This window comes from Salvia hispanica, chromosome 1 (assembly GCF_023119035.1).
Source record: "Salvia hispanica cultivar TCC Black 2014 chromosome 1, UniMelb_Shisp_WGS_1.0, whole genome shotgun sequence".
Classification (NCBI taxonomy): Eukaryota; Viridiplantae; Streptophyta; class Magnoliopsida; order Lamiales; family Lamiaceae; genus Salvia; species Salvia hispanica.
The window spans coordinates 6,656,417-6,674,943 of NC_062965.1; the positions used below are offsets into that span (position 1 = coordinate 6,656,417).

At 33.7% G+C, this 18,527-nt stretch overlaps 1 protein-coding gene across 1 annotated transcript; it reads right to left on the reverse strand.

Annotated features, from left to right (window-relative positions):
- Positions 1–5,353: 5,353 nt before the first annotated feature.
- On the reverse strand, positions 5,354–10,215 carry LOC125224406 (DEAD-box ATP-dependent RNA helicase 31-like). The gene is made up of 10 exons (XM_048127805.1): positions 8,927–10,215; positions 8,375–8,481; positions 7,951–8,006; positions 7,537–7,761; positions 7,170–7,376; positions 7,018–7,104; positions 6,832–6,927; positions 6,126–6,341; positions 5,861–6,043; positions 5,354–5,782 (listed from the first exon to the last, which is right to left on the reverse strand). Exons 1-10 carry the CDS (start codon positions 10,099–10,101, stop codon positions 5,555–5,557), a joined length of 2,580 nt encoding a protein of 859 aa, XP_047983762.1. The 5' UTR covers positions 10,102–10,215; the 3' UTR covers positions 5,354–5,554.
- Between the last annotated feature and the right edge of the window lie 8,312 nt (positions 10,216–18,527).

Consider the following 18,527-nt stretch of genomic DNA (forward strand, 5'->3'; position numbering starts at 1 on the left):
ATCTATATATGGTTTCGAATTTGATGCCTAGCATTTTTATAGTTCAATCATTTTCATAATTAATATTCGACCTTGTTTAGAATTATAATTATAATTGAATTGAATTTAAAAATGAAGGTTCCAATTCATAATTCGCACTTTCATGGTACGAATGAACCCACATAGTAGATAATTGTTCCAAACCTCGTAATTAGAATTTTTCATACAAGAAACTCCTTTGTCTGCCCATTTTCACTAATGTTTAAAAATATTTACTTCAATTTGATTTTTATACTTATTTTTCAGTATTTTAGAGCCCTAACAAGTCTTATATATGTATCCCTACCCTAATGTTAGAAATTAGAGACCGGTCACACATTCATTTTATTCCCTAATAATTTTGTGCTTAACAATACAAGGGTATACAACAATTAAATTGATAATGTACGTATTTTAATTTCTTGGACGGGGGAGTAAAATGGATTTGCATCTTTTTATAGTAAATATTCTCTCTTTTTTTCCTTTCCTTTGTATTATATGCAATATTATCCATAATTGTATTTGCATTATAGTAGTAACTATAGTGGTCACCTTATTCATTCGGAAACCTACAGATATTATAGATAATTCATTATTAAAATATATTAATATTAAGGATTGAATTTTGCACCTGTTCATGAAAATTCTCTGGAAAGCAAGCTCGTCTTTTAAAATTTCTTCAATGTGAATTGCTTATGCTAATCTTATTGAAATAAATACCCATACTGGGTTCAAACCCTGCCACCCACTAGAGACGAAAGACTTTCGGCTTTAATCCACAAGCCTAATCGAGCAGGATTAGTTGGATTCTGCCAAAAGGCGGATTCGATACACCCGTGGTTAAACAAAAAATAAATTACCCACACCACCTTTGGACAAATATATATGTGGAAGGTTGGAGAATTATGTAGCAACTAGATATTAATAAATAATCTAGAAACGTAGCTTTAATTTTCTAGTCTTTTTTAAGTTGATTCTTAACCGACTTAGACTAGCTATAAATATTGGAAATAAGTGCAGGAATATGCAGAAGAGAGAAATTAAGTAGATGAAGTGAGTATAGCACTCATCTAATTATTGCAAATTGAAATATAGAACTTGGAAAAGTATATTTTTCAAGAATTCAATTCAAATATTGAAATCAATTGACCATCATTCACTATAGTTAGTAAAAGATTCTAGATATACGAAAAGTAGTTGAGTAACTCGAAAAATATGATCATGTCAATGACAATCAAATGATACACATCCCACCCTACATACCATTACCTAATGTTATTATTTCCCATGGCCTCCTTTTCTTTCTTAAACATAAAATCACCTTATGTCTTGCTTTTGAGTTTGATGTCATTAGGTTTGAGTTAGACACGCTTAAGGTATCATTAGCTATATTTTTAAACTAAATAATTTGAAGGATACAAATGGTTAGAGCATCTCCAACCATTCCACTAAACTCAAACTCATTTTAATGTAAATCTCACACTAAATATTGATTTTACTCCAACCATTTACATTAAACTCAACCTTAAAAGAATATTCTCTATATTATACTTTTTTTACTCATAAAATTTGAAAAACTTTTAGGTATTGGTTTAGTGTAAACCTAAAGATAGATATTTTTTTTTCAAAAACTAAAAATAGGATTGGTTTTTTAGTACTATTGGAGCTAAATACCTATCCCAAAAATAGGATTGGTTTTTGAGTACCCTTGGAGATGGTCTTAGAACGAACTAAACACAAAAAAGAGAAATTACCTCAATCGGCGAAATGCAGTACCCTCACAAAAGTATGCCATCGCCCAAGTAAATTATTTATAAGGTTTTTCAAGATAAAGCAAATAAAAACTTCTGTTTACATATAAATTTGGAGAAGTTTGGTCTAGTCAATTGTCTTCAATCCAAAACTAAAAAAAAGTACTACTATCTTTGTAAACAAAATGAACAGAAAGTCAATCAAAACACAATTTTTGCAAACAAAATGAAAACATACACAAGAATTAATAACACACAGACATATACAAAAGAATTAAAAATATGCAACAGACACATGCAATATACACAAGTAGCTAGTGGGTCAATAGAGAACTATAGATGGCATAAAACATACCAGATGCTCCAAACTTATACACTATCCGTCCCTGAAAAGTATGAATTATTTCATTTTTAGTCCATCTCTGAAAAGTATAACTTTCTGATTTTGGAAACTCATTTTCTCTAATGAAGTATGACTCATTCTCCACTAATTTTCTTTCTCTCTCTTATTTTTCCAATTATGCATTAAAATGTGTGGCAAACTAAATGTTCATGCTCTTTGGATTATGGTTTGTGCTACCAATTCAACCACTTCTCACACAAGTATACTCAAAGAATTAGATACATTCAGTATGGGATGTGTTAAAATGACAACTTCGCTTAAAATAACACTATACCACCATTCTTAGCCAATCATTTGTACACGTGGACGAATAATCAGCTGTCATGTGGCAATCATAAAAAATTCGCAAGGGTAAATTTACGCGGACTGCAACATCCAATACTCTAGACTGCAATATCCAATACTCTAGACTGCAAGGTGACGCGACCTGCAATATCTAATACGTTAGACTGCAATATCCAATATGTTAGACTGCAATATATAGATTGTTGTAGATTGCTGTCTAGTGTTTATACTATTGCAGTCTAGCATATATAATATTGCAGTCTTGCGTGGTGTTACAGTGTCATTTTAAGAGTGTTGTCATTTTAACGCACTCTCATTCAGTATACATGAAGAATTATGAGCTAAACTTTAACTATGGTAAAATAATACACAAACTTAGTTTGTTGTCAATTTACCACGATTCAGTCGGTGAAATTAAATCCAACATGGCACGCCATGATGTATAAATAGTCGGCTGCATAGGATTTAGTTTAACGGAAAACTAGATTGTGTTAAATTGACTACAAGTTAAGAGTTAGTGTACTATACATTTCACCACATTTAAAGTTCATATATTTTTTGCTATTTGCCCAAGAATTAAATATGTCAAGATTAGCAAACGAACTGAATTGGTGTCAAGATTAACAAACAGACTGTGCGTCATCCCTAGAGTTGGTTGGTCATGTAACTGTCGTGGAATGTGGTCACCTTCCGGTTCACTAATGTTATAGATATGGTAGTTTCTAAATGCACTTAGATTTGTGCAATCAACTTTTTTGTACGAAATGATTTTAGTGTACTTGGACCTTTTAAGATAAACTGTGCGCACACTTAATTGATGCCTTGGCAATACTAATTTTGTTAAACTTATATTTTCTACAACTATCTACAGTGTACCAAGTACTCAACCATGCATATATTTTAAAGTATGTAGGTTGAGTCAGAGGCGGATCTAAAGAGGGACATGGGGGACCCATGGAACCCCCAACTATTTTGTGAGTGAGTATATATAATTCATATTAATGATAATGCTAAATAGTTCAGTAGCACGGTTGGCTTCCTTCACAGCCATAACAATGATATGTGCGACGAGTTCGATTCCCAGCAACACAATAGTTTGGTGTTTATTTACTTTTTCTTACTGATTCTACTTACAACTTTGTTTTTCCCTATTTTTATTATTTACAGTTAAACTTGAGTTTTATCTTTTTTTTTAATTATACTTGACTATAACAGAAATTACTAATTTTTTTCTTACATTTTACATTGAATTTTGTATTTTATATTTTATGTGCTGATATTTATAATATCACTTTTTTTTTCTATGTGTTACATTGCTACGGTCTAAAATTTAATCAAGTCTTTCTTTTTTTTAATAATTTATATTTTATTTTATTTATTTTTCAAAACTCACTTTTCCGACAATGTTTTTTTACGTGGGCATTGCATCTATCAACAATAACCTTACACATATCTCTATTTTTTATAATTGATGCTCTAATTCGTTAGTGCTAAAAATTACCACAATATTAGGAACACTAATTTGGACCCCCCACCATCAAATTCATGCGTCCGCCACTGGGTTGAGTAGTGATGATCTTAAAGCTGTTGAGCTGAGAGGTGAGTGTCTTTTAAAGCTGTTGAGCTGAGAGGTGATTTTAAAGATGTCATTCATTTTTATGAACTCTTCTTCTGCAATTTAAACTCAAACTTATGTTCGATCTAGTTATGTACTGATAAGCCGATACTATGATACTTTTAAGTCTAGTCCAATTTATTCCAATTTATGATAAATTATGTTGATATTCTTCTTTCTTCCTTGTTTCTTTAATCCTTTCTCAGTCACAGTAACACAAGCTTACTATTTTTTGTAAGTACAGTAGAGACAAGTAAATCTATCCATGGTATTATAGATGTACGCTCAAATGATACCGCCAACCATGATGTTTTGATGTGGCAAATTGAAAATTGAGGATAGAGCATATATAAATGCCACGAATGTGTCTAGCGAGAAAGGGAAATTTGGTCACTCATTCTTTACGTGGAGTTGGCATTTGGCAATACCTCTTGTTACTTTGTTGTGTTGTTATTATTCCAATTGTTATTCAAATGAAGATATCTGATGACAATTATGCACAATTCTTTAAGAATTTAGGCCTAAAATATTTACAGTGTTTTCGTTATTTTTGTTGATGGAAGGTAACGTGGATAATAATCTACTGAATCTACACCAAAATCAGAAAATACTAAGAGAAGCCAAAAAGTAGTTGCACTTACGACATACTTTTGTTTTGTTAGATACCTGTTGGTTCAAAGTAGTTACTGAACCAACAAGAATTCGACAAAAGTTTTGTGTGAATGCACCTACTTTTCTGCTTATCTTAATAGCTTTCTTACTATCTCCGTTCGCATTTGCTTTTCTGCACTCGTTTTGTAAAATTGATAATAAATAGCTAAAGTGGACAAATAGTAAGAGAGAGACTATTTCTCCACTTTAGCTATTTATTATCAATTTTACAAAATAAGTGCAGGAAAGCAAATGTTACACTTTGTGGGACAGAGGTAGTAACTTTCATGCAAATTATTATTCACATAAACCTCCAACAATAGAAATACTACTATTATACTTCCTCTGTCCCATTACGTCATTTTAAGTAACTTGTGTGTTATAAAATTCTAGTGGGCTTCACTTTGTTGGGTTGTTGCTTAGTTATTTATTTTTGTTAAAGTGGTTTATGGTTAGAGTTGTTTAGGTGTAAGCCGTGTAATTTTGTGGATTATGATTGGTGTTTATATGCATTTTATAACAAATTATTATCTGTGATTTTTGGGATTTAAGGAGAGATGAAGCTTTTAATTATGTTGTAGACAATATATGTAATTGCGGGAACCGGGGAACGTGTAATATTAGGCTAGATTTCCATCAAATTATCTTCGTTTACATTTTTGCAAAAGCATATGCATTAGAAATGTTTCTCTACAATGAAATGGCCTACAAATTTCTCCGCTTAGATTGAATTTACAACCATTACCGAAGTTGTGCCACAAAAATTTAGGTTAATGGTGGTCAGTCTCCTCGCATAAAACTAATGTAAAATGAAAATTTGTCTTTCACTATCTACTTCGATCTCAGCCCAGGGATGTTCTTCAAACCCATCTTCCCGAGGACTAGCTTCGGAATGGCCGGAGGGTTGTCCAGACACATGCTCCTGCTGAACTCATTTGCAAGCTCCACGAGCTTATATTTGTCTCGACCAACACTTTTGTTAGAGTTGTAGTACCCGAGCCACGCCTGGTATGCTGATTCTTTGCTCTTCATCTCAACTTGGCACAAAGCACGTTCGACCTGCCACACAACACCAAAACTAAGAATAAAGAATGAAAAAGAAATAATTCTATCTACGGTTATGAATGATTTACTTACCCTTTTCGTAGTATCTGGATCGACCATTGGTTCGGATGCCTTCGATATTGGTAAGTCTTTGATAGTGTTCAAGAAGAACTCTTCCCAAGGTGCCAACAACAGCACACCTTCCCCTTCTTTTCCTTTTCGGCCAGTTCGACCCAATCGGTGGATATACTGCTGTTTATCTGCTGGAACACCGATCTAGACAAAAGCAATGACAATTCAGTCAACCTGTACAATGAGGAATTTAAAACCAAAGGAATAGGATCGAGTAATGAATAACCTGTATAACGAGGGTGACATCAGGATAATCAACACCACGCGCAGACACGTCAGATGTGACGAGAATTAGGCCAGTCGACTTTCTAAATTCATCCGAGACTCTAGTCCTGTAACTTTGTGGTTTTCGAGAATGTATCTCTCTGACATTCAAGTTAAGCTCGTTGAGAAGCTCAGCAACGAGCTTTGTCATCATTGCAGTGGTGCAGAAAACAAGGACCTGATACACAATAAAAGGTTGGACCACATAAGTAAATATTTTCCACGGATTTAGTAATGAATTACAGAAAAGTGTAATTAGGCTCCAATCTTCTAAGAATACATCACGACCAGTAGCTCTCTCTTGCGGGTCATAAATCATAACTCAAACCTGTCTTGTCTGTCACTTTTTTGGATCAGAATTATAATTAACATTCCAATCATGGAGATACAAATAGATGCTAAGAATTGTTGGAGATCTCCATCTCATAAGAATTCTAGAGTTATTCCATTTGACAACAAAGTGATTTTTATTTATTTCACAATGGGCTCTTCAAAGAACTTCAAGGCCTTACTCCCCCAAAAAAACATGCTTTAATTCCTCGTAGAGAATACCCCGTCACACTCCATTTCTAGGCTCGCTATTCTAATTCTTAATGTGATTTGAAGAATACCTAAATCAGAGTGAGGATGATTAAGGAGAATACTACAGAGTTAGTAGATATGGATACCTTGTAGTTAACATCATCTGCAATATGCTCTTTCAGCATAGTGTAAAGAAGTGAAAAGTGTTTGTCCAAAGGAGCGACTAGGTGTGTCTGCCTGACCTGAAAAGGTTGGAACGCTACAAATCATCACGACTCTGATTTACAAAACATCAGATATAGCAGTGAGAAGAATAGCTCACTCCAACAAACCTGTGCATGTGTATCTTCACTTCCTTCTTCTACTGTATTTATGTACTCATGGTCGCGTTTTAGGGCAACATGGCAGATTTGACGAACCTGCGTGCTATAAGTTCAGAATTCACCAATTCACAAGATACCACATGACCAAAGATAAATATTACCTCTTGTGGAATTGTTGCAGAAAATAGAAGTGTCTGTCGTTGTTTTGGGACAGCAGCTATTATTTTCTCTATTTCTTTGCGGAATCCCATATCTAGTAAATGATCAGCTTCGTCAAGGACCAAGACTTTAACTCCCATGAGTCGAGTTGCAAATCCAGCTGTATTCTCTACATGGTCCCTAAGCCTTCCAGGTGTTGCCACGAGTATCTGCATTTTCAAACAGAAAAGATGATTGAGCCAGACATAGCGAGATCTGATAGAGCCTTACAAGCTCTTATGTATTATATGACCAACTGAGAACAATATAGAGTTAAAACAATAATAACTAAACCAAAGGATAGCACACACAGTGACATAGAAAAATCACCTGGCATGCATTTGCTTGCATCTTTTTTTGCTCCATAGCTAACCGGGTACCTCCTATGACAACTTGAACACCAATAGAGGAATGATACTTCAACAATTTGTTGGCCTCGGCAGCAGCCTGAGTAGCAAGCTCTCTTGTTGGGCATATAACTAGCACGTGTATAGGGGATCTTTTTTGATCGCGGTCAGCAGGAGGTAATTTAGCTATGATTTCAATTGCAGGAAGCTGAATTGACACAGCAATCATAAGCATTGGCAATTTTCATCATTATCTACCAGCATTATAAAATGACGTAAAATTTAATTCGATAACCTTGTATTGAAGTTCATAATTTACAGGTGAAAATGTGGATCTTTCATTTATTAAAATTACTATCATAATAGAGAAACTGTAATGATAAGCCAAAACCATTACCAGAAAAGCAACAGTTTTCCCTGTGCCAGTTCTTGCCTTGGCGAGGACATCCTTACCTGGAAACAGATCATTAGAGATTTGCAAAAAAAACATACAAAAATAATAGTATGATGAATTAGTCAGACACTGAAACTATATAGTTTGCTTATGTATGTTCTCATATATGCAATATAAGTGTGCAACTACCTATTAAAATCACAATCCCTAGATGTCCTTACAAACATACTATTACAACTATAATTTTCCTAAATGAAGAATCAAATAAAGCATTAGATGATCCTTGCTTAAGTTTCAACTTGAAAAGTATATGTAGTAAACAGAAGAGATAACTGCTGGCAAAGCATAAAGACTGCTAGTTTCAGTTTGTGGGTACTTCCGGCACATGTCAGATTCACAACAAAGTAACTTCTAAAGCTTTATTAACCTTTCAAAATGATAGGAAGAGTTGCATCTTGCACCATAGTCATCCTTTCATAACCAGCATCTTTGATTCCTTTAAGTGATAAAGGTGAGATGGGACATTGGTCGAACCTGTGGAGCATACCCATTCAAAACCATTAAAAGAACACACACACTACATAAAAAGTGATAAAGATAATGCTTAGGCCCTTCAATCTTAGGCAATTTTCTTTTGCTAACTATTTTGAGAAACCGATATTTCACTATTCAATGATGCTGTGTTTTAACCTCCCAGCTGATATTCTTCTCAACCCATATACATTTTCCAAATGCCAAACAATAAGCAACTAAGTTAGTGGGATCTCTATGAATCACTGTTAACATAATTTTACTTAGACCACCCTGACAACATTTTTTTGATTTGATCCATGATCATTATACATTAAAACGACAACGCTACAGTTATAAATTATACTGGCACTATATGCTTATTTACATCCAATACTGTGTTCCCACTCGAAAACGATCATCCAACAAAGGAATTGTGTATGTACAACTGGAAGGATATAAAATTCACCTGCTTTCACTAAGGTATGATTCGCTACTTTGGGGTGAGCTTTTAGCAGAGCTCCCTTTCTCAAGCTTGGCTCTCACCACTTCCACTTCTTCATCATCTCTCCCTTCATCTTCATCGTCATCGTCATCATCTTCATCTGCTTCATCACTGTTAAGTAAATCCTTAAAACTCGTATACCCCTTATCATTTTCCTCCTCCTCAGCATCATCATACACATCCTCATCCACATCCTCGTCATCTGTAACAACAAACCCTCTTCTTTCCGTCCCTCTTCCTCCTCCTTTCGTAGCCAAACCACCTCGATCCCCACTTCTTCCTCCTCTATTTCCATATGTCATTCCTGAACCTCTCTCACTCTGTCTCTTCTCTTTCCACTCTCCACCCCCCCTGCTCACGTAGTCATTGTTACGCTCTCTCCTCTCATCCGAGACACCCCCGAATCTCCCACCCCTACTAAATTTACCAGAATCACGCCCCCCACCTCTGCCACCATACGAACTACCACCACCCCTGGTAAATTTACTCGCTTCACGCCCCTCGCCTCTCCCACCATACGAACTACCACCGCCCCTACTAAATTCGCGCTCCTCACCTCTCCCACCATACGAACTACCACCACCCCTACTAAATCTACCCGAATCACGCCCGCCACCTCTCCCTCCAAACGAACTACCACCACCCCTGCTAAATCTATCTGAATCACGTTCCCCGCCTCTCCCACCACCCCTACCACCAGAAAACCGCCCTCCACGTCCACCACCGCCTCGTCTACCACTAAAGTCAGAATCTTTATCAAATTCACCATCTCGCCTTCTCCTCCCATCCCCACCTCTTCCACCATCATCCTCACTATCGCTATACACCCGAGTTTTCTTGAATGAGCTCGAATTCAGATCACTAACCCAGTCACTCAGATCAGCCTCATCCTCAATCAAACTCTTGGAGGCCGAGGCCCGCGAACCCTGGCCCATGCCCGAACTCATCCTCTCCCGAGACGAACGAGTCGAGAATCTGATATTACCGAGTGGGACCGGCCTAATTGCTTGAACCGAGGCTAACAGCAATCTCCTCTGCAAATTTGCGGGCCTGAGAAATTGATAATGCAGCTTGTGAGGGAAAACATCGCACAAAATGGGTCTCAAAATTGGGTGAAATGGGGCAATTCGGGAAGCCATGATATGAAATTACGTGTCAGCGAGAAGGGTGTGATGGGAATTTGAAAGCGGTTTCAGGGGAAATGGAGAGAGATAGGGTTTAAGCTCTGCCTCACCCAAATCTGGAAGGAAGAGATATCAGGGTTTAAGCCTTTAACGAACGGTTGCGTCGCCCTTTCGCTTAAACGATGCCGTTTAACAAACATGACCTTTTTTTTGGGCTGGGCCTAACTGTAATTTGAAAAATAGGAGTATGTACAAAAAAAATGCTAAATTAACTTTTTGTAAACAAAATATAAATCGACGCAAGAACAAGTTATAGTAATTTACAAAACGACATTGTTAATCATAATAAAAGAAAATTAAATGTGTACAGACTTGTGTAGTTAGTAAAGTTATACATATAATTATATAAACATTTCAAATGTCTCTTTGAAATTAAAAATTCTCTTATGATTACTTTTAGATTTTTTTTTAATCAACCAAAAATATGATCAATTTGAAGGTATTAATACAAACATAAGGAACGTAATCATTAATGTCGGTTCAACATTATTCAATTTATACTATAATTTAAATTATAACAAATTAAATATATTTCGTTAATTCGTTATTATATTTTAAATGCAAGTTAATATATTTTTCTAAAATCAAAATAAAATGACATTGTTTTACCTCCACGGTTTTTGGCAGGAAATACATACCTCAATTTAGATAAAAAGCCAATAAGTATATAAAAAACACAACCTATGGATTGACCCGCAACCCACCTGGGCCAGCCCGGATGGGATGACCCGAATGGCCTGATTGTGTATTCGGATTACGAAAATATAACACTAACCCGCTAATTTTATCGGATTATTCGGACAAGCTCACGTGTTTAGGCAGGTGTGAACGCCCTCTTAGACAGCCTTTGGCCTTTATGTGTTCTTGTGTGGTTGAAGCGGGAGGGATTCGCGCTCTCCTCAATGGGGATCGGCTAGCCTGTGTTCTGACTTGAGCGTGTTCAAGTGCTTGCAGTTGTCGTAACAGTTCAACAATATGCTTTTGCAAAATGTGGCCTCTGACGAGTTCTTAGAACTTAACCAACGCTTTCAATGCTCGTAAAGTTCTTCTCCACAACATAGGTGATCAATAATGATTAACAAAAATCATTAAGAGGTACATATGTCTTTGGATTGTATTATTTACAAGTAATTACTACTTTAACAACACAATAACCATCTGATTATCCATATTCACTGAGACATAATCCGCATAACCATCTGATTATCCATATTCACTGAGACATAATCCGCATTATTACTAACCAAACTATCGAGTTGAAGTCTATATATATCAACATTTTCTGATATATATGACCACAATCTTTATCCATATTCCATTTATTGTAGATAACTTAATATATAGTCTTAAATCATTATTGATAATTTTAAAAAAGTTGTTATGCTTACAAATTATCACAATTTTGATCTTTTTTAATTGTTAGCCTGAATTTGCCTATCTCCATTGTTCATTTTATAGAACGAGCTAAATTTTTAGCCAATTAATGCTAACATATATATCGTTGAAGGGTAATGATAAAATGCAAATTCGTATATTGCACAAATTACAAACTCAACACAGTATCAATACAACGTCAACACAATGTTAATACAGTATAAAATTTCAAGATTTAGATGTCCACACAATTTCAACAGAGTATCAACCGCTGATATTGTGTTGACATTTTTTATTGCTATTATTTTATCATCTATTGATATTTTCTAACGGTTCAGATCATAGTTTAGAGTTTGTACAATATTTAGAGTTTGTATTTGATCACATTCCTATTGTTGAAAAATATCTTTATATCGTAATTCAAAACTAATGAAAATTTACCTTTTTATTTTCTCTTAGAAAAGAAGAAAATTGAATTTCAATTTAAAAATTATTTAATTTCAAGTGTGTTATAATATCTATTTATTTCGATTTCAGCGAGACCCCCGTTCGGCTAGCGGCAAACTATAACGGATTCAAGGCATACTAACATTTTTTAATGTATTTTTTTAATAAATTAATGAGGAGTAGAGTGGGGCGGTGGCTCGTGTGTGGAAGCCCGGATTTTTTTTTATTATGTAATTTTTTTGATTTTTAGTTAATGTACTTTTTTTTATTTAAATAAAATTAACGAATTTTTTCCGTATATGTGTCATAAATTTAATTCAGAATTTTGTGTTTAAATCCATTAATGTACTCCCTCCGTTCCATAGTAATAGAGACATTTCATTTTGCACACTCGTTTTGAAAAAATAATTATAAATAGTTAAAGTGAAGAAAAAGTAAAATAAGAGAGAGAATAATATAGAGAAGAAAGTAAAATAAGAGAGAGAATAATATAGAGAAGACTCTTCTATATATTATTCTCTCTCTTATTTTACTTTTTCTTCATTTTAACTATTTATAATTATTTTTTCAAAACGAGTGTGCAAAATGAAATGTCTCTATTTATAATAATATAGAGAAGAAAGTAAAATAAGAGAGAGAATAATATAGAGAAGACTCTTCTCTATATTATTCTCTCTCTTATTTTACTTTTTCTTCACTTTAACTATTTATAATTATTTTTTCAAAATGAGTGTGCAAAATGAAATGTCTCTATTACTACGGAACGAAGGGAGTAGTTGTTTTTGAATTATTTTTATTGCGGCTGGCCTAGGGCTAGCCTATTTGAGTAAAATGTTGATGTGGCAGGTGGATTTTTAGTACTGATGACGTGGCAGAGAGAGAGAGTAGCTGGTCTATAGCTGGCCTATTCTTATTTGGATGCTCTTAGGCGATGCAAATTCTCTCTCTCAAAAATTTGCATCTCTCTCAAAGACCCTTTCTCAATTCTTCAAAATTTGATTATGAATATTTTTGTCCCCTCTTAGTTTAATTTATGAGTCCTCCTATGCATTTAGGCTCTAGCTCTCGCATTATGAATGACTAAAAGATGTGAGTGCAACACATGTGCAAATAACTTAATAACGACCCTTTTGGGCATAGAGCCGCAGGAGAGGCTCGGGCCGGCGACTCTATCCCTTGCAATGGTGGTGGCTAATGGCAAATTGGAACGACTAGCGTTGTGATCCATCTATACATGTTCTTATGTAAACTTTTACTCCCTCTGTCTCGGATAATTCGTCTCATTTTGACTGGACACAAGTTTTAAAAAATGCAATAAAAAGTGAGTTTGGAAAAGTTAGTAGAACGTAGGTCCTACTTTTATATATTAGTTTTATAATAAAATGTGATTAGGAATGAGTTAGTAGAATATGTGGTCCACTACTAAAAATGATAAAAAGTGAAATTGGATAAATTATGTGGAACGGATTAAAATGGAAAAATGGGACAAATTATCTGGAACGGTTGAAGTAATAATTTACTATAATTGTTAAAAAAAGTAATTTAAAACTTAGTAACCGATATCAGTTACTAGGTCCACTCAGTTTATCTAACTTTCATCCAAGTCTATCTCATTTAATGATCTTGACCCTATATCACATGCAACTCAAAATTAAATACATCAATTCATATATCTCCTATGCCTATCAATGACAAATACATCACCCTCGATAGGTTTTCATGGTTTGTGCCTCCACTCCACACCACTTTCACAATTTAATTGAAATCCGAGTTTGATGAAAAATCCATCCTTATCGCATTAAAATAAATCCATATTTTTATGACTCAGCATATCCCCATGTTCTACATTCCACTTTTATTTACATCATATTGTATATGCAATTAACATTATGATTAGGTAGTAAAAATCTTCCAATTCACACGCAAAGCTATATAGTACCACCTTATTGTCATTAGCAGTTTCCTTTCTTTTCGATATGAAATTTAAAAAATATTAAAAATAATGAATAAAAAGATTAAGTCAAATATGAGTTCCACTTGTATGTATTAGTTTCAAATGAAATATTGAAATAAGTTAATGGAATTGGGATTCTTATTTATGGACGAACTGAAATGAAGAAATGACACTCCTATTTACATACGAATGGAGTAACAATCAGCATGAAATTGAACCTAACACGTTTGATTATAAATTTATAACGACTTTTATAATATATGACATTGATATATTTTGTAGTGTACATAAATTATTGTTCGATAATATCTACTACCTAAATCTATCATAAATAGTTCTAGTAGTATAGATGATACATGTTTTAACTTATTATTAAAAAAAATTATTATAAATAAATAGAGACTAAATTTAGTGGACAATTCAAAATGGAAATCTTAGGAATATTGTATACTCCATCCGTATTAAAAAAAATAATCCAGAAACATTAGAAATGACACAAATTTTAATGCACAGTTAGTAAAGTAAGTGAGAAGAATTGATAAAGTAAGAGAGAAAAAAAATGAGGACGGTAAATAAAAATGTATAAAATAAAATTAGTGGATTATGAGATCTATGTCCTAAAATAGAAAAATTTTAAAAGTTTTTATTTTTAAGGAATGACCGAAAATTAAAATAGTTGTTATTTTATAAAAAACGGAGGGAGTATATTTTGTGGAGGGATGTACTATTAATCTATTATTTTAATATGATTCTTTAACAGTGTATGAGGGAGACATATTTTAATGACCAAGTTATTGGTAAAATACATTCTTATTTTATAAAATAATTTTTTTTTAAAACGTCATTAGTCATTACCGGAGTTTGACTTTAGAAACTGACGGCCCAACAGCCCATTTAACGTCCTTGGACTTTTGGGGTGAAATGAGGCCCAGAACGAGAGTGTGCACGGGCGGTCAGCTGCAAGCCACGACGTACCACTCACGAATAGACACGTGTCGGGAGACAGCCCGACTGTGACGGGTCGGGCGGATTTTGACAGAGCTGTCACTGTCAGGATAAACACGCTCATTGGTTGGTGTGTTGTAGACAACAAAAACATCACCAAGTGTCACCTACTCATTATTTGTCACTCTTTTTATTTTTAATATTAAATGTGTGAAATAAAATTATTGCTCGTGATTTCTTTCTTGAGAGCGTTCCTATTCGTGCTCTTAAATAAGAGTACGGAGGTGAGACCGGGCCCACTTTTACTCCTTGTCCTTAGGCAAGAGTACGACACCCACATCTGTGTTCTTCCGTAAGGACAAGCTCAATGGTCCCACTATTCTATTATTTAATTTAAATACTTCAATTACTAAAAATATTTTTACAATATAAAAATATATTAAAATATAAAAATTACATAATTAAATCCTAAAAATTAAAAAATGCAAAATTAAAATTCTAAAAAATAAAAATACATAATTAAAAGTGAATTTTGGGGGGGAAAATTGAAAAATAAATTAAAAGTATGTAGAAAATGGATATAATTTATTGAGAAGTGGGAAAATATTTTTTTTATAATTAAAAAATAATTTTTAAAATTAAATTCGAATTTTTGAAAAAAATTACAAAAAGAAACGAAATTGCCGTTGGCCAATCGTGTGCCGTCACGTAAGGCTGCTCAGCGGCACGGACGTGCTCTTAGCTAAGAGCAGCGCCGTGCCGCTGGCACGGACGGACAGCTTGCAGCGACAGACGGACGAGCTCGTGCTCAGCGGCACGGACGGACGGAGACGGACGGTCGCCACCGCTGTGAATGCTCTGAGAAAAATTGTTTTCGACTGATTAGAAATTATAAGTATTGAAAATAATTTATAAATCATCTTTCTATGTCATGATATGTGTATTGCAGTAATTAGTGTAAGTATGAAATTAAAAGTGGATTACACGTAAAAAGAGAATAATAGAGATTGTATTTACATCATTTTGATTATCAATAAATATCATCCTGAATATTGCTGTTTCAATTAACAAGGAGGGATTCTCAGGCTACATGGATAGATTTGATGAAAATATAAAATATTTAGGCTTCTGAGAATTTTAATGTCCTATATATTGAAATCTAGAATAATAAGATTGGGACTTATATGAAATTAGGTAGTTTTATTTCTATTGGTATGGTTAATACACTTCAACTAGTCGCATGTGTTTGAACTTTGAACTTGCATTTTTGTAAACTAACCTATGGTAACATTAGCTCTTATTTTAAATGGTCTAATCCTCGACAAATATAATTATATGAGCGAGTCGGAAGGGGTTATAGAAATTAATTTATAAGCTTCGTTCGACCACCCACATATTACTATTATTAGTAGTAGTATTACTTGAGACATGTTTAGTAGGGGTAATAACTCATTTAGGGATGGAATTTTATGAACAAAAATGTTGTTATTTTACCATCGTACTCGTACTCCCTCTCTCCCATGTTATTTTAGTTATATTCTATTTTAATTGATTAATCCAAGTTACTTGAGTCAGTTCCCTTTTTAGTTAAAAGTAAAACATCTAATCTCACATAGTTTTATTCTTTGTTTACTTTACTCTCTCTTCACTCTTTTATTTTATTCTTTCTTATACTCTATTTTACTTTATTTAACTCACTAAACTAAAAAAAATGACTGATAGAATTCATGGATTTCTATCATGATATTAGAGTGAGTCGCCTATTGTAAATTAAATTTAACTAATTTTAGTAGTATATTTGGGTTGAAATTAAAAAAAATAATTGACCTAGCAATATCTCTGAGCTTAAATTTTGGTCAATGGTCCAACCAATCGGGAAAAAATTCAGTCAATCATCCAACAATCAGAAAAAAGTCCAATCCCTCCAAGGTTCATTTTGAAGGGTTTGAGAGAATGTGTTGGCAATGGACACTAAAAAATACTCCCTCCGTCCGCGAATAAGAGTCCCGTTTTTCCATTTTAGCCCGTACGCAAATAGGAGTCCCGGTTCACTTTTACCATAAATGGTAATAGGGTCCCACTTTTCATTAACTCATTCCACTCACATTTCATTTAAAACTAATATATACAACTGAAACCTCTATTCCACCAACTTTTTTCCATCCACTTTTCTTAACATTTCTTAAAACACGTACCGCTTATACATATGACTTCTAATGACGGACGAAGGGAGTAACATATAACTATTTCACATCACTTTCAAGATAAAAACTGAATATAAATTCCATGGACCCATCATAGAAGTGACCCATAAAATTTATATACAATTAGTTTTGGTAATAGGAGCGGCCATAAAATTTATATACTAATTTCAATTATTTTTAACACTAACGTAGAATCATTGTATTATAGTATTTTTTTTTAATTTTAGTTGCCAACAAAATACATATTCAAATTTGGAAAATATTAAGCTAAGTCTGACAACGGAAATAGCTTGAACAAGTGGAATTATATACTACTCCTCCATTCCATAAAAATTGTCACACTTTCCTTTTTAGTTTGTCCCACAAAAGATATTACATTTCCCTTTTCGAAAAAAGTTCTCTCTCACATGAATATAAAAATTATATTTTTTCTCAATATTTAACATATAAAATAAAACTTGCTAAAATCCCGTGCCGTTCAATAAGTGTGATATCTTTTGTAGGACGGAGGGTGTATCTCCACGTGACTCTGTGCATGATTCCATCAGCCTGTTTTTCTTTTTTCCTCTACTTTTTGCACTTCGATTTGAGAGAGGGAAAGAGAGTGGAGTAATTTAATCAATAAAGCAGAAAACGAAAAATACAATTAAGAAGAAAAAGATAATTGTGCGCAATCCCCAAAAGGAAAAAAAAGGCACTTTTTGCCTAGGCGTGTAACCAAGTACTACTATTCAATGCAACAGCGACAATCACTATTTTCCATAATATTTTTATTTGATGAATAAATGAAGTTAAAAGAAACCGACACCATTTCAATCCAAACCACATATACAATAATACAAATGCTTACAAATTTACAACAAAAAAGAAACAAATATTGATCTACACACAACTACATGAGACAGTGAATATTTGAAAATAAAATCACTTCTCATATAGTAGACATTATCAAACATAATAATATTGCATGTTGAACCGAGAAGAAAATTATAATAGTACGAAAAGGTTTTTAATTTAGCATATAATCATTGTCCATTGATTACACATCAACCTACTGTTTCCGCACATGGGATAATTAAAACTTTTCCAATTAATGTAACACGACCAATCAACGTTTCCAATTAGTATAACACCATTAATAAAATTTTCTTTCTTTTTTTAATCTTTTTTCTCAGATGCAACTAGAAGTCTAGAACAATGTTAAGACTTAAGAGTCACGATGATTAAATAATCAATCAAAATTTGGATCAAACATCAGTTTAAATTTTGATATAAATAACCATTTGATCGGATTTGGACCTTAAGATGGACTATAACTCAGATCAAGACATAGCTATAGATAAGTATGGAAAAGAGAACAAGACTTAAAGGGCGAAAAATAAAGTCCTAAGTCTTATGTGGAAAATTTCTTGCTTTCATTCTGGAAACAATTCAACTTAATAAATTTTGTCATTTAA